This window comes from Haliotis asinina, chromosome 6, assembly GCF_037392515.1.
Source record: "Haliotis asinina isolate JCU_RB_2024 chromosome 6, JCU_Hal_asi_v2, whole genome shotgun sequence".
Lineage (NCBI taxonomy): Eukaryota > Metazoa > Mollusca > Gastropoda > Lepetellida > Haliotidae > Haliotis > Haliotis asinina.
In genome coordinates, this window is record NC_090285.1 from 63,477,916 (window position 1) to 63,503,605 (window position 25,690).

Here is a 25,690-nt window from a genome sequence, read left to right on the forward strand (position 1 = left end):
GAGTGCTAATATAAAGTGTTGATAACGTGTGTTTGTACAATACCGATAAACGTTGTTTTTCAGATCTTAACTGCCTCCTAATTATACACTCTTTTCGTAGACTCCTATCTACTCCACGTATCTCTGAAATAAGCAACATCCAGTATTTCTTCTCATTTCAAGGATGTAGGTCCTTGACCAGTACGTATGCACACAAGTATGGCAAGCAAGGTCTATTATTTCGAAAACAGGGTAATACAGTTCATGCATGTTAAATTGCCAATATGTATGCATGTGGTTTTCGAAGCATGTGTATCTGGCAGGTTGGTGAAACAATAGCTTCCCCGAATCATACATCTCACAAGAAGTAGACGAACACCCGTTTCTTTCATAATGGTACAGTTAATAAGTCATGTCATTGCAGGATATCTACAGTAATAAAATACCAATAGCGTTGCTGTTTGGGGTTTTTTTTCAAACACCTGGTGTCATCGCTGATCTTCAGTTATCAATTTCAATCACTATCGCAGCTAATTGCCAAACAAATTTTGTGAGGATGGTTCAGACTATCTGATGGCACTGTGTGTTATTTGTGTTTAACTATTTTTAGAACAACATTACGAAAGGGGTGTTTCATATCGTGCAAATATCCTTGAAGAATTGCTCTTCTGCAACCCATGCTTGTCGTAAGAGGCGACTACCAGGGATCGGCAGGTCAGACTCGCTGACTTGCATTGGTTGACTCGTGTGATCGGTTCCCAAATGCGTACATGCGTTCATGTTGTTTATCTCTTGGTTGGCATTTTCTGACTGGATTATTTCCAGACCGCCATATAGTTGAAATTTGGCAAAAACAAAACATATCGTACCAAGTTTAAAATGGTATTTCTCTTTGCAAAACTTTATTTACTGAAAACGTGACAACGTGGTATTATCGGAGATGGTAGGTTTCCTTGTGGCGTAGGGAGAACTGACACTGAGTCATAACGTTCCACATAACTTCGATGTAAGTGAGCAAAAATACAAATGTCAACTTTCTCTTGACGTTCAGATACCAAATATTGACCGTCTATGAAGTTGATAATTGCTCTGTCATATATTAATGTTTTATTACATAAAAAACCCCATAGCAATATTATAAGACAAGTCACGCTTGCAGCGATGGCAAGACAGCAACGAAATCACCGCCGGTGACTCCCGGCATCATCTTCTAATCCGAATATCCAGAGCTATCAGACCTAATATGGACTCCATATCTTTTTCTCTTATGACCATTTGTAAATCAATATGACAGGAGTAATATTTGAATGATATTTATAAAACGCCTGCTGCCTACTCGACCAAACACTCGGTTGATGATTCGTTATATGATCGTAGACGCTAATATCCTCATTTCATGTTAAGGATGCTGTGCTAAGACGACAGACGTGCATTGAACATCTGATCGTGGGTTTCCAGATCCATCGGTTGTCAAAGGACGAGGAATGATGTTACACGTTGCATAAACCCTCAGTTTGCAATATTCTAGCGACTTAGCAGGGTACAATGACACGCAGCTCACACACTCTAAACGTTTGACCAGACAATTGGCTCCAGGTGGAGTAAAATGCCTGGGTTGTCGCATTTCAAGGTGTTGCACATATAATGTGTCGTGCTTGCTCGTAAATGTGCCAGGCTGTGTACTAGTCTGGTCTCATATAGCGCCAGCTCTCTGACGTGCCTGAGCTAGGTTTAACCACGCTTTGAACAGAATCCCAATTTACTGTTGGCGGAAAGCCCTCACTGAAGCGGCCCTTTGGTATCATCCAGCTTAATTAAACCGACGACCATAGTTATGATGTTGAAAAACCTAGAAACATGATCAGGTCGCACCAGAATTTGCATTTACAAGTGTATGCTGCTGGTGCAGTCAAGGGGCGTAACTTAGCAGACAGAGTGGGTGAGTTTAGTGTTACGCAGAACTCAGTATTCCAGCTATATGGCGGCAGTCTGTAAATTATTGAGTCTGGATCAGACAATCCAGTGATCAAAAGCATGAGCATCGATCTACGCAACTGAGATACGATGACATGTGTGAGCCTGAACACCCGATCCCGTTAATTTTCTTGAATAAACTATGCTGTCGTGGACGGAGGTCCCCATCAAGACACCATGCCTCAGCTTAACATCAATACCACGTTCAAACAGGATACACTGACTCCGAGCCAGCCAGTCCTTATTTTATCTCCTCTGAGCGACAGGCAGAGTGATACCACCTCCTAATGTCTGCATGGGATGGAAACACGGACCTCCCGTTCTTCCAGCAAACACACTACCAACTACACCAGAGAATACGTTCATTGCACAAAAACACTTTTGATGTAATGATGAGATATTCGTCAAGGAATCCAGGCAATGCTCTTACTGAGAGTTACGTATCTTAATTATTGAACGAATAACGGGTAGGTATAAAATGTCAATTTTATTGAGCAAGTAGAAAACAATAAATCAAATATCATTGAATGTGTGAATCACTTCATCAAAGTCATCATACAAATGTACTGTCAATATGCATGCGATTATAAACAGTATAATATTTACATGGATTTACTTACTACAAGGGAAAATTGTACAGGTTTTTACAGGTGTTATATTACAGTATTGTGTAACGCAAAAGATCGTTAGCTTTTCAGTGCTATTCGTCTTCGTAAACGAAAGAAATAGCGCTGAAACTTGGACACGTTCAAATTTGATTTAATTTCATACTTTCTGGCACATCTTATTTCATGGCTCAGAAACCAAATAATGAGACAAATATAAAGACAATCTGGTTATTAACTGAATTATTTTCAATGGAAATTGTCTATCGATCAAATATAAAAAATGAATCAATTTTCATAGTTTTAAAAATAAATTACATTTAAATAATTTGATATTAAGACACGAAACAAAAGTATGGCCTTTGTGTCAGTAAAACAAATTCTAAAATGCTTAAAAGTGGCAGCAACCTTGCACAAGGATTTTCGTTCTACATAGCGACGAGCAGCTCCAGAGTACATGTTTTAGTACTGAATATCAGAATATTGCTTGAATCCTAATGAGTTTATAATCATCTGTTACACCGAAAACTTCATTTCTGAAAGGCACGGGTGTTACATATTTCTACCACTGACCTTGTACTGGTGCATAATAAAGGGCCACGCTCATTTACATCTACAAGTTCGCTCAGGAACAAGTTAACATGACCCACTTACACAGGTTAAATAGATTCAAGCTACGGCTTTCAAGTAAAGGGCCAGGTATTGTTATTTTGCTATTATGCGTGATCACAAGGGAGTTATTGACTACAGGTTATGGGTTAATACATCAGGGAACAAGATAAATGGTTAACTGGAAACACAAGCACTTATTTCCCGAGTCGAATGTCGTGATTCAATGTGTAATAAGTTGATAACTTAACATGGCGCCCCAACAGCCACAGGCCAGGAAGGCTGGGTTAAACCCGTAAGCTGAAGCGAACGTGGTCTCATTACACTATCCACAACCAAGCCGTGAGTAATCAGTGTGGTTTAATGTGAGTAATCAACGTGGTTTAATACAGTCTTTGGCATAACGTGTTTGAATGACTATGTCTGCAGAAACGTCTCCAATCATAACATTTGGAGCATGAATTATTATACCTCAAAACTGCACGTGAAAAATCGACCTAGCTTTGAAAAGTCACAGAGGCATAAACGCAGTAAACGATGCAATTACTTTGAGTAATGAAACAAAATCGTGACAATTACAGAAAGAATCAATCGCGCCAGCTTGGCGGGAGAAGAGAGTTAATATCACACAAGCATGTACCATGTTTTCCGGTATTATCGAAATAACCATGGAAACGGATTCAATAAAATAAACTCAATAAAAATCTAAGGGTGATTTCATCTCTGTGACGGCATTACATAACTAATTGTAGGTCTCGCACATCAATCATGCGATATGGCGTGAATATGACGTAACCATGGCAACAGTGGGGGAAAACGCCAACACAGATTTGGGACAGACATTCATCTTATATATAACAAAACAATCAAATGGTTTCAGTGTAAGCAAAAGCCACCAGCGGATGCTGAAAACAGAGTGAAATAGGGGCGTATTATGTTTTGCTTTTAAAGGAATACAAATTGTATATAATATTGTATTACCACTGATAATGCAGCCTGGTAATGAAAGCGGTTCCCAGTGATAATCAGAGCTAATTAAACTAGCTCATGCTAACTGGTCCATTCATCGGTGGGAACAAATGAGGTTTTATACAAAGCACTGAGATACAGGAAGCTCAAGGCAGTACAACGAAGTAACATCAGCACCAATGTGTAACAATAACAAGCAACCAATCACAAACATACACGTGTCTCTCTGTGGTAGGTTCGAATAACAATAACAACTTCTATTACAGGGACGTCATCATGTAAAGTATCAAGTAGGAAAATAAAACAAAAAAGCTGTTTCGCAATTTTAATCTTACGTCAGCATGTATTTTTCCCCGTTCCCTTAAACTTGTCATTCGAGTCCACTCGGCTACTTTTATTACACATAGGAAACCTCGGGAGAGGGGAGATTGTATGCTTTAGAGGTAAGCGGAATAATAACCGAAACATCGATATTGTGGCCTCTGAATGGCATTTAGAAGTGGTACACATAAGGAAGACAGTTTTTATGTTCCTCATGAGAAGAAGTTGACATCCATAAAAATCTTCTTCCTCAACATTCAGCTCGTAAGAACGACCATGGACAATGATTACTAGTATTAAGTTCACAGTTTTAAGTGCAACATGCTGCAGCATCTAACGAACGGAATAGTTACAGGAACGAGGGACACAAATAAATCTGCTTGATATAGGTAATGCCTTCTAACGCTGGACGAGATAATCTGTTAAACTGAGACGAGCCGAAAGAAGGGATAAGTATCCAGAGACATATGGATATTAACAGCACGATACCCTCAACATTCAGATCAGCTTTATTGTTGTTATAACCCAAACCAGAAATAAATCAGACTTTTGCCTTTGGCTTTAATGAGAACCGAATAAAAATGGCTCCCTACGGTGTATTGCGCTGAAATAACGTATGATAAAAAGAGATTTGTAATTACTCAATTACTCGCAAAGACGGATATTTTGTTTGTAATTTCGATATTAGATCGTCTTGACGACAAAGAGAACGTCTAATCAGTGCTGTAATAGCGTTTGGAGGAAGTGAAACTTTTAATCGCTAAAACCGATGTCATTCTAATAATCTGCTTTAAGCAAGATTTTTGGCAGAAGGGAATAATTTCCTCTAAAACATAATTATCAATATTTAAAAAAAAATCAATCAATATATTAATTACGCATCGCATGTACATAAAACACTCAAACTTTCATAAAACATGCAAGCACGACGAAATATTAAAGCATCATTTCAAATGTACACATCACTACTGAAAATGTCTCCAAAGAAATGAGAACATGAATATTGCAATTAAGATCGATGTCCTTCGTGATCAAAACAGACAGGACGTATCTTAAAAGCATTTTAAACATACAACGTGCAGCTGTATAACGTTCATGTCATATTTACCAAAACATAGTTTCAAATGCGTATTTGTAACCATTTACGGCGAAGCAAAAGCTACCATTCAACTTCATCTACCATATAATATTTTTAAATTGTTGGCTTAATATGAACAGTACATATGTCTCTGTGCAGTGAGTTCTGAAAGATCTGAGCATGGTTTGCGGAAACAGTGATTAAAGCGTCCGTAAAATACGACCAAGGAAATCTCATCTATTGATCATGTCCCACATCTACTTCCAAAGAGCATAGGTGCTTGGTTCCACTTACACAAAGAGTGAGTGAATTTAATTTCACGCCGATTTCAGCAATTATCCAGCAATATCACGAAGGGGGGACACCAGAAATGAGCATCATACAGAGTGCCCAAGTGGGGAAACGAACGTGAGTCTTCAGCGTAACGAGCGAACGCCTTAAACACTAGGCTACTCCATCGCCCCCTTACACAAAAGATTAGTGAGAGTGAGTATTGTTTTACGCCGCATTTAGTAATATTCCAGCAATATCACGGCGGGAAATACCACAAACGAGGGGAGTCGAACTCGGGTCTTCAACGCGACTTCAGCGCGAATGCTTTACCTATTTGGCTACACCACCACCCCAGCACAGCGGAAAATCTGATTCATGTTAAGTAGAAATCTACAAGCGTCTGACAGAGTGTGTACTTCTGACAGAGCGTTGTTTTGTAAGTAGATTTTCATTGTCGTGTACATGCACGAGTGCAGTTTCATGTACACATAATTCTTGCTACTGCCTGACAAGTATTGGATGAGCCGCGACCTGACAAATTACCCCAATCTGCATATATGGGAACGCCCTCCAGAACATTCCTTGTGAAACAAGAGGTCTAAATATTGAAAAGTTCACTTTCTTCGTGCGAATCGTGTCGGGATGGTGTCTTGCTGAACTAAATCGCTCTAAGAGACACGTGATAAACAATATCGGTGTTGATTTCATGCCACGGTAAGCATGTACTGCACGTGCTTAATCGCCAATCAACCTGTAGTAACCAAGTGTATTCGCACAGGTTACTTGCCCCGCCTGCTTGTCACAAACGCGTTCATAACAGAAACATATTTGCCAAATACAAGACAGGCTTGTTGGACTTGATGGTAAAAAGAGGTAGAAAACTGTTCATCCCAAAATCTGAAAGAATTTGTCCTTTATACAATTCTTCAGTTGAAGATAAAGTACATTTTACCCCTGATTGTCCGTTTTATGAAGATTTACGTTACACGTATATCCCAGAATATTTCTATCGAAACCATCACTAGTAACGAATCCATTCTTCGTAACATAGCTGTCTATGTTAAGTATGTATTTATTCGTCGTAACGAGCACTTACAATTAGTCATGTCCTAATGTATATCCCTACAACATGTATCACAACGCTGTATGCAACTCTCTTGTATAAGGGCCGGTGGCCTAAAATACAATAAACGACTGTCTTGCCTCTTGCGTTGGCTCATCTAATACTTGTCCAGCAGTAACTGTTTCATGCAGTCACAGACTTAAGGCATTTCAACCAGCATGCATATCATCATAAAACTTACATTTACACATTAAAACCTATCATTCTACACAGACGGTCGTATTGAGTCGGCAATTGCTTAATTGTCTGGCAATGTTGATCAAATGTGGACAGGTGGATGGAAAATTGTAAATCTAGACAGTTATGCGCGCACCTTCAGCTGTAAAACATCATCCAAACATTTAGTTGTGAACATTATGATAGGTTTTAATAAAAAATATCAAATATATACTAGAAAAGGTCATCAAGTTGTACATTATAACAATAGCGTTAAATATACCGCAAAACTCTATCATACATTATTTTTCAAAAAACATTTATATAAATACATCATGTAGATAATGTATTAAATTATGTTTGGTTTTTAAAGGTGTGCTGTACAAAAATCAGACTTTATACAATATCATACAATTTATCATACAGAAAAGTGGTCATGTTTGTGTAGAGATGTAACAATTTCCGAAGTTTTTTAACCCCACGCTTTCAGCGTTACTTTAACAGTCAATGCCTAGCATTATCCAATGCATCGTTTTTCGCTTAATTAGTAGATAGGGGATATTGTTCCTTGTCATGAATACAACATGAAATCAAAGTACGATTACATCGTCGAATATCAACCAGAAACAGTACCACCCCACAAGCCTACAGATAAGCTGATAGAATCTCTCTGTTTATGTATCCATAATCAATTGCTTCCAAAATGAATAAGTAATTTAGTTAATGACTTATTTGTCCATACGCATTTCTCAAAACGATACGATTCCGTGGTTTGGTCACCACTGGTGGTCATTGTGAGGGAAATATTCAGACTCCCATACTCAGGGTAAAATCCACTTACAGACAGCAATCATATGTTGTTATCCCTTGACAGTAAATAGCTTTCTGGTCCATAGATAGCACATAATCGATAGCTATAGATCACGAAGGTTTTATTTCCTGGATCTGCGGAAAAAAACATCATTTAATTCTCATACAACATGGTGCTTATGCATAACCATAAACCGCTATCACGCGACCATTGTTTTGATAATGAAATACTCCTGGGCAGAGCTTCTGTTAGAGCATCAGTATGGAAATGCCATGGCCACTGTTGTGAGGGTCCGTGATTCTGTATGAATATTCTTTCAGCTTGACTAATCCGCCTGCTTGGTCATGCCATGGCCAGAAGGTTTGATTGACAGGTGGGGATATTGTCACCACCTTGGGGCCGAACATCCATGCATAATGCTCTCGATGGTCCCATAATAACACAGATGGTCATCTCTTGAAGATACGCCGCATGCTTCCATTACGTCCAAATCACTGTACTTACGTCGCTGCCATTTCCTTATTCCGGTTCTCCGAATACTATTACCTCTAATGATGTTGTTCCAAATTCTTTGAAGTGAAGTATCTTCAAATACCTTTCGTACAACAAAATAGCAATCAATTCCGTCGTTATTTATCAATTGAAGACACCCAAATGTGTAATGGGGTTTATTACACGACACAACGATGCTTCTTAATGTAAATCGAACCCAACAAACACGTTCACAAGCATCAACGAATCTTGCTCCTTCTAATTTGGTTTAATCTTGTGATAATAATTATGTTTAACAATCACATCATGAAACACACAAAGATCCTTTGGTAAACACCGTATACACACTCTGGCTTCACACGCCAGCCGTAAGCACTATTCCTTTGCACTTTGTCAAGACCTACAAGAATCAGGCGTTGCATAGTCATTGTCTATGAGATAGGTTGGAGTCTTGCCGTTGAGCTTGTCGGGCTCGGCGTAGTGGCTTTCCTCGGGATTTCCGTAGTTTAATCTGCCGTAGCTGGGGTCTGGTTTTAAGGGCTCGGAGCCCTGGAGTTGCTTCAACTGAATCTGGTCATACTTCTCCTCAGGTGTCTCTAGCTCAAAGTAGATGTTCTCGGGCTGGGGCGGGTTATACTCGCGGTGTTGTCTGTGAATCAGAAGGATGAACCATGATCAAAATTAGATACTTATTGTGTTAGAAAGACAAGTACTGCTCTGCAGAATAGTCAGATAACATCCACAATTAGAAGGCAGTTGCAGTTCAAACCAGCTATGACAGTTTCCTAGTCATTTCAACATATAGGTGTTCCACAATTTCTTAAGAACAGTGTATATTGATACGATTATAGGTTATTTACCCTTCTGTAGAATCTGCCTGAATTATGTAAGCCAAAACTGGGCTTCAAATATTGTCAATACCTTAGCAATCGGACAAAACCCAGGCCAGTGTTGCTGTTAAATGTATTCGACAATTATAACCATCATCATCCCGATACGAGTCCACAATGCCATTTAGAAAGTGGTCAAATGTAGTATATGTCATATTTGGGATTGCACTTTCTTAGTAAAGTACAGTCCCATCCAGGATTAGAACCCGCACCCTCTGAGTCAGGCACCTAATCTCCAGCAAACAAAGACAGCCGCCTAAACCGCTCAGCTTGTGTAAGTCGCGGTGGCTGGGAATCCCGGATGGGAGTGCACCAAAAAGTACTAGAATTTGTACTTTAATAAGAAGTCCAAATATGACATATGTTACATCACCATCACCATTTTCTTTTTCTAATATTTTCGCACATTGAGGTGCAGGTGCAATTCAATTATTTTTGTGTTCCGATCGTTGACCTAACCTTTAGCTGCCGACAGAAACTCCAAATTATTCCTGTCAATCACGCAAACAAAATTGACACTGAGAAATTGCTGATTGTGAACTGTTGGCAGTTATTTGCCTCTGACTGGAGGTTGGTAATCAATGATATGATGAAAGAAACTGTTTCTTAACATTTTCCTTTTGATGCTACCGTTGTTAAGGAAAACCTGCACATCTTTCGACAATATTTCGATTGTGCTTTTTAAGGTGTTGTCCAAGATATTTAGGTGTTATCCGTTTGTGTTGAATGGAAATATACGGATATGGAGACAGACGGTGAAGGTGAACAAATGTCAAGGAAACAGCGAATTTATCCTTTTTAAGGTGGGGGGATGGAGGTCGAAGCTGCCTCTGCTGTACCGCGGTGTGTCATCGTAGTTCAGACTTTGTGACCCGTGAAGGTTCCCGGGTAGAATAGGCCTTCAGCAACCCATGCTTGCCATAAAAGGTGACTATGCTTGTCGAAAGAGGCGACTAACGGGATCGGGTGGTAAGACTAGCTGACTTGGTTGACACATGTCATCGGTTCCCAATTGCGCAGATCGATGCTCATGTTGTTGATCACTGGATTGTCTGGTCGAGACTCGATTATTTACAGACCGTCGCCATATAGCTGGAATATTGCTAAGTGCGACGTAAAACTAAACTCACTCATTCACTCACTCACTCACTCACTCACTCAAACTTTGTTCAAACTAAATGGGTTCAGATGTGGGTTTCGTCTTCCCACATGCACTGGTTACTAACAACACAAAGTTTCTTGTTCGATGGGGGTGGAGGGAAACTATACTTGTTACACAGTCTGGTGGTCAGTATACTGCGAGCAACAATTGCACAAGTAAGATTGCATTCAATGAACCAAATAACCAATCCTAACCAGCCGATCCAGTTGGTTTCTTCTCACCTCCGGTCAGATCTGTGTGGACCTATCCCAACACGGAAACCGAGAAGAGAAGACTATGGGTCGAAATAGGGACAAAGACTGCAAATGGGTCGTGAATCAATACAACTATCGAAGCGGAAGATCCAAAACAAGATACAGAGGCCCCACCTTATAGGTAACACAGTTCACTTCAATCATCACGAACCCAGTTTACTTTGAAGACACAACGCCACCCTAAATCATGAAATTGACATAGGTATGTCTAGACAAACGTCTTCGGATAAAGTCAAGGGTTCAATTTCAGAGTACCATTGTCAGGCGACGAGAATATATTAAGTTTCTCCATCAACAGAACGGGTGATTAAATTCCTTCGAGAGAGTTGTCTGAACTGTTAGATGGTCTCCGTGTCTTCTAATTGATTTCATTAAAACACATCTTGTCACGAACACATACATCCGTTACCAGATCGGCCAATTAGGAAACAGGGAGGGTACTCCATTCCAGCAACAGGCTGGCACGAACACAAATTTGTACTTTGAAACCTCGTTAAGCTGTAAGCTGTAAAAAAGATGTTTTTTGAGAGATGTGCAGAGATGGATATGTATGGGTATATGTACGTACCTTTTTTTACAGAGAGCGATGATGGTCACGATAATCCCAGTGAGTATCACAGCACTGATAACAGCAATCACTATAGCCTCAGGTAGCGTTCCTGAAGAGAAAGCATCGAAATCGTCATTGATCAAAGAGATTAGATCCATAATTCGCGGCGAATGGCCCTGAAAATGGCGATTGGTCGTTGAAATTGTTAATTCTTTTTTGTTGTACAATAACACGGTCGTCAGAATGTCGATAACGTTGTAAAATTGGTCAGACCATTCTACAAAGAGGCCATAGTGCCTCTTCTGTGTGCTGTTTTGTGGACTGGGATTGCAAAAATCATTTAACTGTCGTTTGAGGGCTCCAGTCAGTAACAACAACGTTGACTAGATTCAAATAACTGATTGAGCTGAAATTAAAGTATAACAATAATGTCAGGGCACGTCACTTATGTCATTTATATCAAGACACGCCAGTCATATCACAGCAGGTCAGGTCAGTCGCATGTGAACACGTCAGTTCAGACAAATCACGGCAGGACAGGGCAGGGCAGGGCAGAGCTGGGCAAAGCTGGGCAGTCATACCACAGCTGGTCAGGTCAGTCACATCAGAACACGTCAGGTCAGTCATATCACGGCAGGAAAAGGCAGGTCAGTCATATCAGGACGCGTCAGGTAAATCATGTGGGAAGGAAGTTCTAGAGCGAACTATGAGATAATGATCATTGTCGAGAATTGGAACTCAAATCAGCAGATCCACGTTAGGCCCAAGGGCGACAAATCAATAACCGTACAAATCTCAGCCAGAAGAACTATGCCTTTTTTACCTTTCAGTCCCAATGAAAGTTGTAATAGACAAACCAGATTATTTCATAAAACCATCAAACAGCAAGTGTAAACATCCGGTCCAAGCAATCTGATCCGTGTTTCCTCCTCAATGCAAGACACTCGAACGTGTGAAAAGCAATTTGTAACGTGAATATTTCAGAGCAAGTAATCCTGATCATGGTCATGTGTACACGTACGTGTTTTTGCTTGAGAGAATTTCATACACATGATTGCTATAGGGATGAAAACCCGGCTACATATGCACGTGGTGTGAATGGTGCAGCAGGATGGCCTGAGTGATGACTTACCATTACTCTTCTCTGTAGTCGGCCCATTACAGGTTACGGTCACTCGAGTTCTGTTGGAAGTGCCTGAAAAAATACAACAAACTGTGTTTTATTGTTTCGTTTACACCCAGTGTTTGCCCTTAATCCTGTAACGCCAGAACCATAAACAAGTTGAAAATCGGAACATGTAGGCCCTATATTGTATCTACAATAAAAGTAAAAACTGTGTTATAGAGCCTATTATAACTCTTGTCACTGACAAGTCTTTGCAATGCATTCGGAAAACTTGTTCGAGGTGAACAGCTTATATCTCAGTAATCTAAATGTTTTGAATGAAATGACAGTCGTTTCATTTACAGATAACGACTGCTGATAGAGATAAAAAGTACTGAATGATATTTATTTCTGAAAAATGATAATACTAAACAAGAGTCATCAGAAGATGACATATCCCCCGGCCCCTACATATTTGAAAGGACAAATCATCCAACAGTTACTTATTGTGTTTTTAGACCAAGTCTGAATAGTTTCCATGGATTTCATGAAACATACAAATGCCATATATCTGTAATCAGAAAAAGTCACCATTTCAAGATATGTCTCGTATATCTGCCTAGATCTTTTGAAAGATATGAAATGGTTTTCGAGCTGTGCTCCGGAAACGAAGTCAGCATCGTGTTCATGGAACCGAGAAAATAATACATCATAAAAACCTGTAAATAGTAAAAGGCACCACATTGGGGTCTGCCACACATATCTACCAAGAAACACTGACAGATATTAAGAAGTTTTTTTCAGCTCTGCTCCGGAAACGAATCACACCTCTCGCTTTTGAGAGTAAGTCCAAAACGTTTGCGTGGAAACTGAGAAAATGATAAATCACTAAAACCTGGAAATAGCAAAAGGCACCACTTTAGGTTCCGATTGATATAACTACCAAGTTTTGCAAGAAAAATATTGAAGGGTTTTTTAGTTCTGCTCCGGAAACGGTGCCCATTCCTCCATTTTGAGACTAAGTCCGAAATGTTTCCATTGAAACCAAGAAAATGATAAATCACAAAAACCTGTAAATACCAAAAGGCACCACTCTGGGGTCTACCAAGTTTTACTGAAAGATATTTAGAAGTTTTTGAGTTCTGCTCCGAAAACGAAACACACCTCTCACTTTTCATTAGGTCCAAAACGTTTCCATGGAAACCGAGAAAATAATAAATCACAAGATCCTGTACATAGCAAAAGGCTATGAGCCACAAGGACCCGCAAAAAGTTGTGGGTCCAAGTGATTTTCAGCTGAACTCAGTCCAGAAAGGAATCGACTCTCGACCATACAACCCAGTGATAAGCAGCTGGAGGTTCATCTTCAACTTAAAATGTTTCTAGGCGTATTCCGAACGATGGGCATCTTTGTGAAGTATACGACACGAACATTGAAAGTACAATATGAATCACCAGAAGTTTGTTCACTTTCTCAGTCTCTCGGTGAAAACTCCACGTACCTTAATCGCGACAAATCCTGACGCTGACCACTCAACCAGTATAGATCCTTGAACCCATGAGGGAGGCAAATCTAAATTACGAGTTTTGTAATGCGTACTTCCATATGCGGTCGACATCAAACAAACTTTTACCTCTCTAACCCTCAATATCCTTTTCGTAATCGCCTTGACTTTCATAAAGATCTCAGCCCAAAACCACAAAGCGCTTGCAGTGCTACGGCAGTCGTAAGTCAGCGTTAAAGTATAGGAATTTCAATCACCTCAGTGCAATTGTTTTGTGGAAGTAGGTATTCAACCACGCACCCTATCTGTCTGTGTCTGTTCCGAGATCTATCGAAAACGTAAATCCAGCCAGTTCACGACTTCGACCTACCTGCTATCTGCAGCCACACAAAGGACGGATACTCATTTTTCTTTATTGGCCCCAGCGTTACACGAATGTCTTTGGACACTGTCGTATTCAACACAGGAACCCCGAATATAAATTCCTTGTCAAGGCAGAAAATGTTTTTTAAAATGTCATTTTTATTCTTTGCGTCTACTACACTAAGTTTGGTATAGTGACACTCCATGTCGTCCGTTTTATCCTGAAGCCGGATGTCCAAGGCTGTAATTTTGATTGGCTCAGAGCCGACTGACGTCACGTGACACGAACATTCGTGTAATGTCTTCTCATCACTCTCGTCAGTTGTGGACTCATCGTATCGAAGGCTGACGGTATTGCCAGTAATTGACCTAGATTCACAGAATCCAATACTCGCAGTATCTGTAAAAGAAGAACAATGGGCATTTACTGCAGGTGCAATGACTAAATAAAGCGTATTTATCTCTTGAGAAAAACTGTTTGTCAACATGGGCTCCTTGTTGAAAATGTCACAGCTTGGAAGCACTTACTATTGTACATTAAATGGGAAACTTGAAACCAATTTACCAAGACTAGGGTTGTAATGAGACCCATAAAAGGAGATGAACTGAATTGAATCAGGCTTAATCAATGACGAGAACGTATGGATGAGGGACAACGACATGGGATTGCAATCTGCAGCATCGTCATGCAACAGAACCCGGTGATGTGGACACAGGACAATTAATCAGCATCAAATTAAGATATATTTGGTAACTAAATAAACCAAATACGGGACCACGAACTGAAATCAAGTGATGTGTCTCAAGCTAAAGAGTGCTTGTGATCCGATTAGTACATGAACCACAAATGCCTTTTGGGTTACATTAAGTTTGTGAGTTTAGTTTTACGCCGCATTCAGCAACATTCCAGCTATATGGCGGCGGTTTGTGAGTAATCGAGTCTGGATCAGACAGTCCGGTGATCAATAGCATGAGCATGGCTCTGCGCAGCTGGGAGCCGACGACATGTGTCAACCAAGTCAGCGAGCCTGACCACCCGATCCCGTCAGTCGCCTGTAAAAACTGGCATTGTCGCCTTTTATGGCAAGCATGGGTTGCTGAATGTCTATTCCACCCCGGATTTTCACGGGTCGGTTTCAAGTAAGAAAAGCATATCCCCACAATTTTGTGGCTACCAAGAACTGGTTCACTGAAACTGTGTTAATTCAGTTCTAATAAAACTAAAAAGCTGTTTATAGCATGTTTCAAGATCCCAAAGCATGAGAAGAGACGAGTTCGCCACAGCACTCATCTATATAAGAACTTTTGTCAAGAAATAGCCAACTGCACGATGTATATGTCAGGGTAGAGATTGTGACCGGAGTCTGTACTGGTAGAGCCTCCGTCCCTACTGGTAGAAATTGCAATCGGAGTCTCTACCAGTAGAGACTCTGATTATATGGAATAACCTTTTACAATCACAATCCCTACCAGTAGAAGCTCAAATTTGTCAGGGTAGAGACTGCAATTCTACATTTACGCAAGCCAGTGAATATTTCGAGAAACAAAAATTATTTTCATATTTTGTAGAATGTAAACATACAACAATATGTCACACCTTCTTTACATGCTGGTGTTGTTGGTAGGAAAAATCATTTTATTAAGTTGTTGTTTGGTCTATTAGTTGCGAGTAAAAACTTAGTGATTTACTAATTTTCCTATTGTTTACACGGAGATGTTATATGCGAGCTGTTTTAATCAATGTAAAGAGTTTAACACCTGATACCATTGGTCGGTAGACCTGGGTTGCGAACACTGATTCTAGCCCGATCTTCATGATACCTTTACATACATATCCCTGAAGCTTACAAAGCGACTAACCTGATACAGGAACCCCCACATTACCAATTGCAGCCTGTACAAGGATGTAAGATGCTACAAACTCCCAATCGCCCCATGGAAATTGTGCGGTGTGACCAACGACACTGCGTGAAACATAGCAATGAGCCAGGTGCACATTGTCAGAACTGACACGCCATCCAGCGGTATGAACAACGATCTGTTGTAAGATGTCACCAACTAACCAATCACCCCAGTGAAAGTCTGAAGCGTGTTCAACGATCTAGTGGTAAATATGAGTGCGAGGCAGGTGCACATTGTAAGAACGAGAATGGCATCCAGCAGTATGTTCAAACATGCAGGGTACGTTGACCCAGTGAGCCAGGTCACACGCTGTTGTCATCTGATCCGAATTAGCCCGCTTTCACGACAAGCGTTGAATGTCAGCTTTCTAAATCATGTGAGTTTTTATGAAAGATTTTTACGTGTGTAATTTGATACTATTTTTCAATTTGATGCCATTAAACACAAGTCTCCTTGTGGCGAAAACCAGCTCACAGATTTAAAACGACGACATGGACCACTCATTTTTGCACGCGTTTTTCTGCCCGTCTACAGGAGGAGTTAAAACTCTGATGAATTCTGGCAGTGGTACCCCATAGGGTCGACAAATCGCCGTGCACATGTGCAACCTGATGGGTGAGTCATGGCTCCATTGTTCGGTACGTGGTCGAACGAACCATGTCATCAAGTGGTATTGTGCAGCCCAATACAGTTTGACAAGACAGTTAACCAAAATCACTGAAACAATTGGTGGTCTCCAGCGAATGTCTGATTCCCTTAACATTACAATGTGCAATGATAGAGGTACCTAACAGAGGATTATTCAGTGAAATATTCATTACCGATTCCACTGTGCTGTAATCATATTAGGTGTTCCTCATTGAACACGTGCGTAACATCGGGAGCTTAACCAGCATTACGTCACTGCAACAATATGTAATACTTCCACATTTGATTTCTCAAGGGCTTTTTCCCGTAGGCTAATGGACAGAGCACTTGTCCGTAAATGGGAACGTCGCTGGGTTCAATCCTCAGCTGAGTCATGCTGACGCTCGCCTGAATACCCAATAAGTGAGAGTCCTATCAATATCCTGTCAATATCACAAGGAACACCATCAATAGGCTTCACACACTGTACCTATGTGGGGAAATCAAACTCGGGTCTTAGGCGTGACGAACGATTACTTTAACCATCAGGCTACCCCAACGCAGCGATATACAGTGAGCTATCCATGCTGGCATTGTGACATGGTATCTCAGAAACCTATCGTTCAGCAACCGGTACGAGTCGAAAGTAATACAAGCACACACATGCGTGCATTCACGTTGCTGAGTTCAATATTCTTGGACAGGAAGTTAAACCCTGTGTCGCACACCCTTACTTTCTTGCTTAAAGCAGCATAGAGTAGTGATCACGTTGTTTTGTGAATGATTGTTTAATAACAACACAGTATTGTCCCAATGTTCTCCTCTGATATCATGACACTGATAAAATATTGTGAGTTCAAATACCGCTGGCGGCAGCTTCTGCATAATAATGACCCATTCGCCTACAAGATAAAACACATCAAAACGGTGCCAGTATTTTTTGGTAAAAGTAAATATAATGAGTGTTCAATGGCGGAGAGCAGTAATTCTTCTCCTGAAGACAACCAGAGAAGTCAAAGGCTTTCATTAATATCTGTGTATTCCCCTGGAGGTCGATTAACATTTGGCTATTAGAGTGAGTGAGTGATGCAATGCCGCCTTGAGCATGATTGGAGTGTCTGTGCCACAGTTCAGTTTAATGTGGGAGGTAATGTGGGTGGAAATGCATCCCTTAAACCACTGACAACAGGTACAATGTTTACAGACCAAGAGTGTGTGAGCGGGATTATTTTCACGCCGTTTTTCGTATTTTCCAGCAATGGGCTCCATTGTACCCATATGGGGAATCGAACCCGGCGTAACAAACGAACGTTTCAAACACTAGGCTACCCCATCGCCCCTGAAACACCCAGAAACTTAATCCGGGTAACACTGATCGTCAAACTGTTAGGTTTTCACCCTGGTTCAGAAAAGCAACACTCTGCAGCATGGCTTCAACTGTAATGGCCAGATTACGCCTACGGGACGTATCTTCGAACGGAGAATAGAGGCTCCTTAGACACCCAGGCACATGCCCCTTGGCACCCCTCTAAGACATGAGTGCAGAGTTGCAATACACTGGCGCCGCTCTGGTGGCTGCGGTTCGAACCTTAGATGCCACATGACTTGACCTGTTCACGTTTATACTGAATCGCCAGACGTACCCCCGGAGCACGGTCGGGATAGCATGGGAACTACGTTCAAGATCCCAGCAGAGGTCGTCGTCAGAATTGATGTCGTCACAACCAAGAAGCTGAAGTCATTTACGTCCTCCAAGACTAAGTGTTCAGTGTTCAACTACTAGATCATCACTGAAACAACGGACCAGCCTTTATACGAAGTCCTTCAGCGACGACGAACGAGATGCTTACGACGAGCCTCCGCTCTTACTCTCTGGGGCATCAGCAAGACAGATCAACATTCAGCATCGGCTAGACCTTCATCAGCTGCGTCTGCAACAACGCTGCAATCTTCAGAGAGTCTACTATCAACGCAGGCTTCCACGGCATCCAAATTTAGCACATCAGATGCATCTTCTTCAGTCGCTTCATGCACCGCAGCCTCTGACACCAGCCTCTTCATACAACACTGCATCACTCAACATGATGAACCGATAGAGCGTCAATTCGACATGGATTGAATTCGTCACGGTTCGGCAGCTACTATAATTCCGTCGAATGAAGGGGATGCATCGTGGGAACGCTCTAGTTCACGAAGATCGTCCCCATCAGCTGTATCGTCTCCACGCAGTTAGACGACGCACCCTGCATCGACTTGACGAGTGCACGCACGCACGTACGCACGTATTCCGCTACAGTCGCAAGGATTCACTACAGATTTTCCTCAGGCATTAAACTGTCACGTTCTTCCACAACATTCATGACATCTCCCAAAGCCTACTATGAATTGGCAGCCGAGGCTTACACCTTGGAAACTTTTTTCTCTAAGGCATTTGTTAGCTTCTTAAAACTGAAAAACATTGACCTGAGTCTTGTACCTGTCAGCGACTGAACGTTAATACTAGTCAACAATGAGTTGCTACGTACCTGGCACACAGTCATAGAACACCCGAACGTAGTCCGCAAAATCTCTGTGTGAAGACTCTTTCGGCAAGGGAATCATATAGGTGAGTTTCTTGTCGCAGTACCTCTGGCCGCTGCACGAGGTGATAGTGTCAGAATACAGGTAATGGGAAAGGGGGCCAGTTGCGTTCTGAATTCCAGGACACTTGGAATCAAACAGTAGATCACTGGAATGGTACCTGCAACACAGTTCCCTTTCTGTCGGATTCATACTGGTCCAATCCTTCTTACAGACAGCATCCTCCACCTTCGAGCCGATGAAGATATCCTTGATGACAATGCTCTCATTTGAGCAGTTCATCTGAAGCGATTCCTGGCTCTTTGACGGATTGGCACATATATTCACCCCGTTCAGGTTCACCGGATGATTTTCTTCGCATACTTCGATTCCTGAAATTGGACAAAACGTCATTGAGTATTTCAAATATTACATGTTTGGAAGAAATCATTAGCACAGGCTCAGATAGTCGCTAGGTGCTGCAACGCACTGAGCATCTACTAGCGCGCTGATATGTACGCTATATATACACCTGGAAATTAATCAAGCAACACCCCAATTTTTTCTATTGGAGCAACTTTGAAGTGTTCTGACAATCAAAATATGCCGGGTTGATATAGTTTGACACTTTTTTATTCAACAGACGATCTCTGACAAACAACTTAAAGGGAAAAAGTATCAAGACTTTGCTTTATTGCAACGAAATCCAAATTCTTAAAACTGTCTTAAATTCATGAAAAAATGGACACAATTTACTATTCATCCACAGACGTTGTTGTCAGGTGTATTAACACAAATGTCACATGGAAAGAAAGAACAGTCATCTGAGAGTCTGCACACCGACTTTCATCAATATCTAGTGTGTCCTCCCTGCGCACGCACCACCGATTCCAGACGCCTCCTCATTCCTTGGATGAGTCTCCGGATCTGATTCTGGGGGATCCTGTTCCACTCCTCATGCAGGGCAGCCGTCAATTCGTTGAGATTATGGACTGGTGGGTCTCTCTGCCTCACACGACGGCCAATAAAGTCCCACAAATGTTCAATGGGGTTGAGGTCAGGGCTCATGGCAGGCCATGGAATTCTGTCAATTGCATTTTGCCGCAAAAAATCATTTACAGCATGCGCCCTGTGAGGTCTAGCATTGTCGTCCATAAATATGGGTCTCGTTGCCAGAGGATGGTTCTCAAAATGAGGTACCACAGCCCTGTCAAGAACCTCCTGTTGGTAACGAACACCGTTAAGGTTGCCACGGATGGTAATGATATCCAACTTGCAGTTCATGGAAATGCACCCCCATACCATAACGGAACCTCCCCCAAAGGCCACAGTCTCCTGGATGTTCCGTGGAGCCATTGCTGTGTTCCTCTGCCTCCAGACCCGAGTACGACCGTCCACCATGTGCAGCAAGAACCGGCTCTCATCTGAGAAATGGACCTTCCTCCAAGAGGCAATGTTCCAGTGCAAACGGTCATTACACCAGGCCAGTCGGGCTGCCTTATGGGCTGGAGACAGTCTGGGTCGCTTGATTGGCCTCCTTGCCCGGTATCCTGCAGCTTTCAGACGATTCCGAACAGTCCTGTTCGAGATGGGTCTCCCTGGAAGCCACTCCTGTCTCAACCGAGAGCTCGAGTCGAAGGACCTGCGCCGTACAAGTCTCAGTAAAGCTCTGTCCTCCCGGACTGTGGTCTTCCTGGGTCTTCCTGGTCTAGGCAGGTCTTTAACTTCATTAGTGGCCCGGTATTTTTTCAAAAGTTTTGAAATTATGGAATGATGTCGTCCGATTTGAGTCCCGATTTGTCTTAGAGACATACCAGCATTCCTCATGCCGATTATTTGCCAACGAGTGGCCTCTGATAATTTCCTACGTGCCATGACATTGAAATGAATGAAAAACCGAATGCAATCGACAACCTGCGCTTGTAAACACCCCAGGGAAAAAGTGCATTTTTCGAAAGTTGAGGTTAAAGCAATGCACGTGCGCTGTGCAAGCTTCACGCGCGTCATATCAACCCATGAAAAGCTCATGCTGTATGTCAATACATCAAAATTGAATAATCAATCATCAAAATTACTTCGTTAAACTTTGTTAAGTTTTTATGTGTCTTTGAATTTGGTGTTGCTTAATTAATTTCCATATGTATAAATAGGCCATCCTATAATAATAAATACAAGCATGCGAATGAGAGAGGATGTCATGTAAACACGTACAGTTACATCAACCAAGACGCTGATATACTAGCAAGACAGATACTAAAACTAAATGAAAGTATATTCACATGTGGATGTACTAGCGGCTGTTTATAGATGAGTGCAGGTACGAATATGTGTGGATGCACTAGTGCGTGTTTGGTGGTAATACGGGTATGAATGCGAGTGTATGTATAGCGCCTGTTTGGGGTGGACACTGGTATGAATACGTGTGGATGTACTAGCGTCTGTTTGAAGGTGAATACTGGTATGGATACATGTGATGTACAAGTGTCTGTTTGGAGGTGAATACTCGTGTGAAAACGTGTGGATGTACTAGCGTCTGTTTGAAGGTGAAAACAGGTACGAATACGTGTGGATAAACTAGTGCATGTTTGGAGGTGAATACTGAGCATGAATACGTGTGGATGTACTAGCATCTGTTTGGAGCTGAATACTGCTACGAATACACGTGGATGTAGCGCCTGTTTAGAGGTGAATACTGGTACGAATACACGTGGATGTAGCGCCTGTTTAGAAGTGAATACTGAGCATGAATACGTGTGGATGTACTAGCGTCTGTTTGGAGCTGAATACTGGTACGAATACACGTGGATGTAGCGCCTGTTTAGAGGTGAATACTGAGCATGAATACGTGTGAATGTACTAGCGTCTGTTTGAAGATGAATACGAACGTGAAGAAGTGAGGATGAACTCATCTTCAACTACACGCAGACGCTAGCAAACATTACCTGGTCATGCAGCAATATATAAACATCTGTCTCGACAAGGAAAATAAATTCTAGTCCTTAATACACAACCATAATTAGATGTCTGAACGCCAACATACACATGTATTGATTTACAAGTATACGCATGCAAACGCAACAGCTGCGTCTGTGTAACGTTATCTCATTCAGCACTTTGTTTTTTCGGTACGGCCCAAAAAATGAGATTACGATCGTATTGCCATTAATCAAAATAATCCATTACGTTGATGATTTATTGCCATCCCTGCAAAATGCTTTCATGTTTCATATCAGCAGATGAGAGTACATATATTCCAGTCAGTGACATATATCTTTCGATAAAACCCGCACGTGAACAGTTCAAGAGGAGCAGATTCCACGCTACGGGGAAGGAAAGATAATCCAGTTTTAAAACTTCCTCTATGGAAACTGTCATCGCTAAGATCTTGTTCTCCTTTCCAGATGTCATCCCATATACAGGAAGCTTCTCGCGTTTCTTCCCTACACAACGTAATCTATTACTTCGGTGAATCAAGAAACGGAAAGAGGCATTTAGCGACAATGGAGTCGATCCATTTTCATTAAATAGGAAGAGGGATTCCCAGTACGTTTTAGCGTTATATGAACCCTGTGGCACTTTTGTTAAGTCGGGGTAAATGTACAGAAACAACGCTGTAGAGGCTGAGATGACTGAACAGTGTACCGTTGGTGACATATAAGCCTGGAGACAGTTGTAGTCCCTGATTCTGTGTCAAAGATCACAGTCGAGGTACCGACTTCACGCTGCTAAATGGATTGGGAATTTGCATGTTATAAAAGCTTTTGATTATTAGCCACGTAAAGAAACTGCAGCCCGTAACACATTCAATCAGCGGCACCGTAGGGGTCAAAACTTTTTCTCCCAGGCAAATGCAGACACTGTTTTTTTATCGACGAACAGTTTGCACGTTGAGAGTTCTTGAAAGTTTTAGAACGACGGAAGTTACTGATTTCTCGAGGACATAAGAAATAGGCAGCTGATTATTCCCAATACCGGTACAATGGAGTATAAATAATTGATGAGAGCACATATACGTATATCTATGGCATACCTGCCTACAATGAGCATATATAGTCTGGTTCATAATTATTGAGAATTTTTCTTCTTACTTTGAGCTATCCTAACACCTCAACTGATTCACTGATAGTTAAAACTAAGTAATGGTATAAGGGAGGTAACTCATCTTGGCCTACTAAGTATAGTACAATTAGAGTTACCTCCCCTGAATTTGTAGCAGACGTCATTTTCCTCAGCACTGTCAACAATGTCTGCTGAAGATAAAAGAAGGTTGATTTTTGAGTTGTGTAATCAAGGAATAGATGATGTAAATACATTGGCAGAGAGAACAGGAACTCCTCTTTCTACTGTGTATAGGATTAGGAAGAATTTTAAAGAGGGAAAGGATTTTGGGCACCAGAAAGGAGCAGGGAGACCCGGAAAATTGGACTTCTCAGATCGCGTCCGGCTGGGAATTTTAGCGTCTAAAAAGCAAAGGGCAAGCATCTCCAACATCAGGTATGAAATGATAGAAAGGGGATCAACAGTTGTATCAAAATCTACAGTTAGAAGAAATTTGATTGATCTTGGATGGGAGAAAAAGACTGGAATTCCTTCTCCTCTCATGAAACAAGAACATAAAGACAGGCGTGTTGAGTGGTGTTTGGCACATGAAAACTTTGACTGGGAAAATGTGATTTTTACTGATGAAAGCTCAATATGGGTATGTCCCAATAATGTGAAAATATGGACAAAGTCTGCGTCAGGACCGTTGTATCGACGACCTAAATACAGCCCAAAGTTTCATGTATGGGGAGGGATATCCTTATTAGGAACGACCCCGCTGTGTGTGTTTGAGGGAAATCTGACAAGTCAACGATACACTAACATATTAGATAATTTTCTCCTTCCAAGTGCACATGTGTTTTATGGAAATGACTGGATTTTGCAGCAAGATAATGATCCTAAACACACCGCAAAACATGCCAAGCAGTGGTTTCAGGGGGAAAATGTGACTGCATTACCATTTCCTGCATATAGTCCTGACTTAAATCCCATTGAGAACATTTGGGGGATGATGAAGGAATGTGTGAATCAAAAGGGGTTGACAAAAATTGAAGACATGAAGAGAGAAGTGGTCCGATACTGGGACAGCATAACTCACGAGACACTAACCTCTCTGATAGGAAGTATGCCTACCCGTCTTAGACTGTGCCGTGAAGCTCAAGGAGACTTGATAAAATATTAAATTGTTACCTACACAACATGAAAAGGTCAGTTCACTTTCACAATACATTCAATTTTATCTGATTTGTTCTCGTTTAATAATATGAAATGCTTTAGCTATTCTCAATAATTTTGAACCATACTGTATATGCTGCAATGTGTTTCCAGATGTAAGGCTTCTGAAAGATGCTGTACGGTATTACATTATTACAAATATATCTTCCTTTTTGTTTTAATCATATTAGTTTCTTATCATTATCTTCGGCGACCGCATGTTGTCTAATGTCGTGTTCTTGACTAACTTTTCTATTTCTCAAACATTCGTGAGTGTTCAAGTCTGGACTAGGTATACCAGTGGTTGATAGCACGGACATGCCCGTGCCGGTTCCATCCCATTGGATGCATCTGCACGTGCAATATGACCAATATGGGTGTGATATGTGCACACAACACATCTTCACATGACATATGACACATCTTCCCACGAAACATCTTCACATGACATGTGACACATCTTCCCACGACACATCTTCACATGGCATGTGACACATCTTCCCACGAAACATCTTCACATGACATGTGACACATCTTCCCACGACACATCTTCACATGACATATGACACATCTTCCCACGAAACATCTTCACATGATATGTGACACATCTTCCCACGACACATCTTCACATGACATGTGACACATCTTCCCACGACACATCTTCACATGACATATGACACATCTTCCCACGACACATCTTCACATGACATGTGACACATCTTCCCACGACACATCTTCACATGACATATGACACATCTTCCCACGACACATCTTCACATGACATGTGACACATCTTCCCACGACACATCTTCACATGACATATGACACATCTTCCCACGACACATCTTCACATGACATATGACACATCTTCCCACGACACATCTTCACATGACATATGACACATCAACATATGAAACATCTCAACATGCCATCTGCACACGACACATTTACACATGACACTCAATATATCTGCCCATGACAGAAATTGACAGAACTGGTCGAATCATTTCAACTGAATAATAGATTGACATGATCGACAGTGTACACAGGGACAAAGGAAACAGATATTTTATTTATCCATGACCCGAGTCCTCCTTCTGAAAACAAACACTCGGCAACATTACAAA

The 25,690-nt window shown here is 41.3% G+C and overlaps 1 protein-coding gene across 1 annotated transcript in view; it reads right to left on the reverse strand.

Moving 5' to 3' along the window:
• Nucleotides 1–8,002: 8,002 nt before the first annotated feature.
• The window catches only part of LOC137286311 (uncharacterized), a 46,861-nt gene continuing 29,173 nt past the window's right edge, over nucleotides 8,003–25,690 (reverse strand). Inside the window, exons 2-6 of the mRNA XM_067818088.1 lie at nucleotides 19,274–19,699; nucleotides 14,227–14,619; nucleotides 12,379–12,441; nucleotides 11,265–11,355; nucleotides 8,003–9,039 (exon numbers count right to left, since the gene is read on the reverse strand). Coding sequence (XP_067674189.1) covers nucleotides 8,784–9,039; nucleotides 11,265–11,355; nucleotides 12,379–12,441; nucleotides 14,227–14,619; nucleotides 19,274–19,699 — 1,229 coding nt within the window. The 3' untranslated portion in view covers nucleotides 8,003–8,783. The remainder of the gene's footprint in view (nucleotides 9,040–11,264; nucleotides 11,356–12,378; nucleotides 12,442–14,226; nucleotides 14,620–19,273; nucleotides 19,700–25,690) is intronic.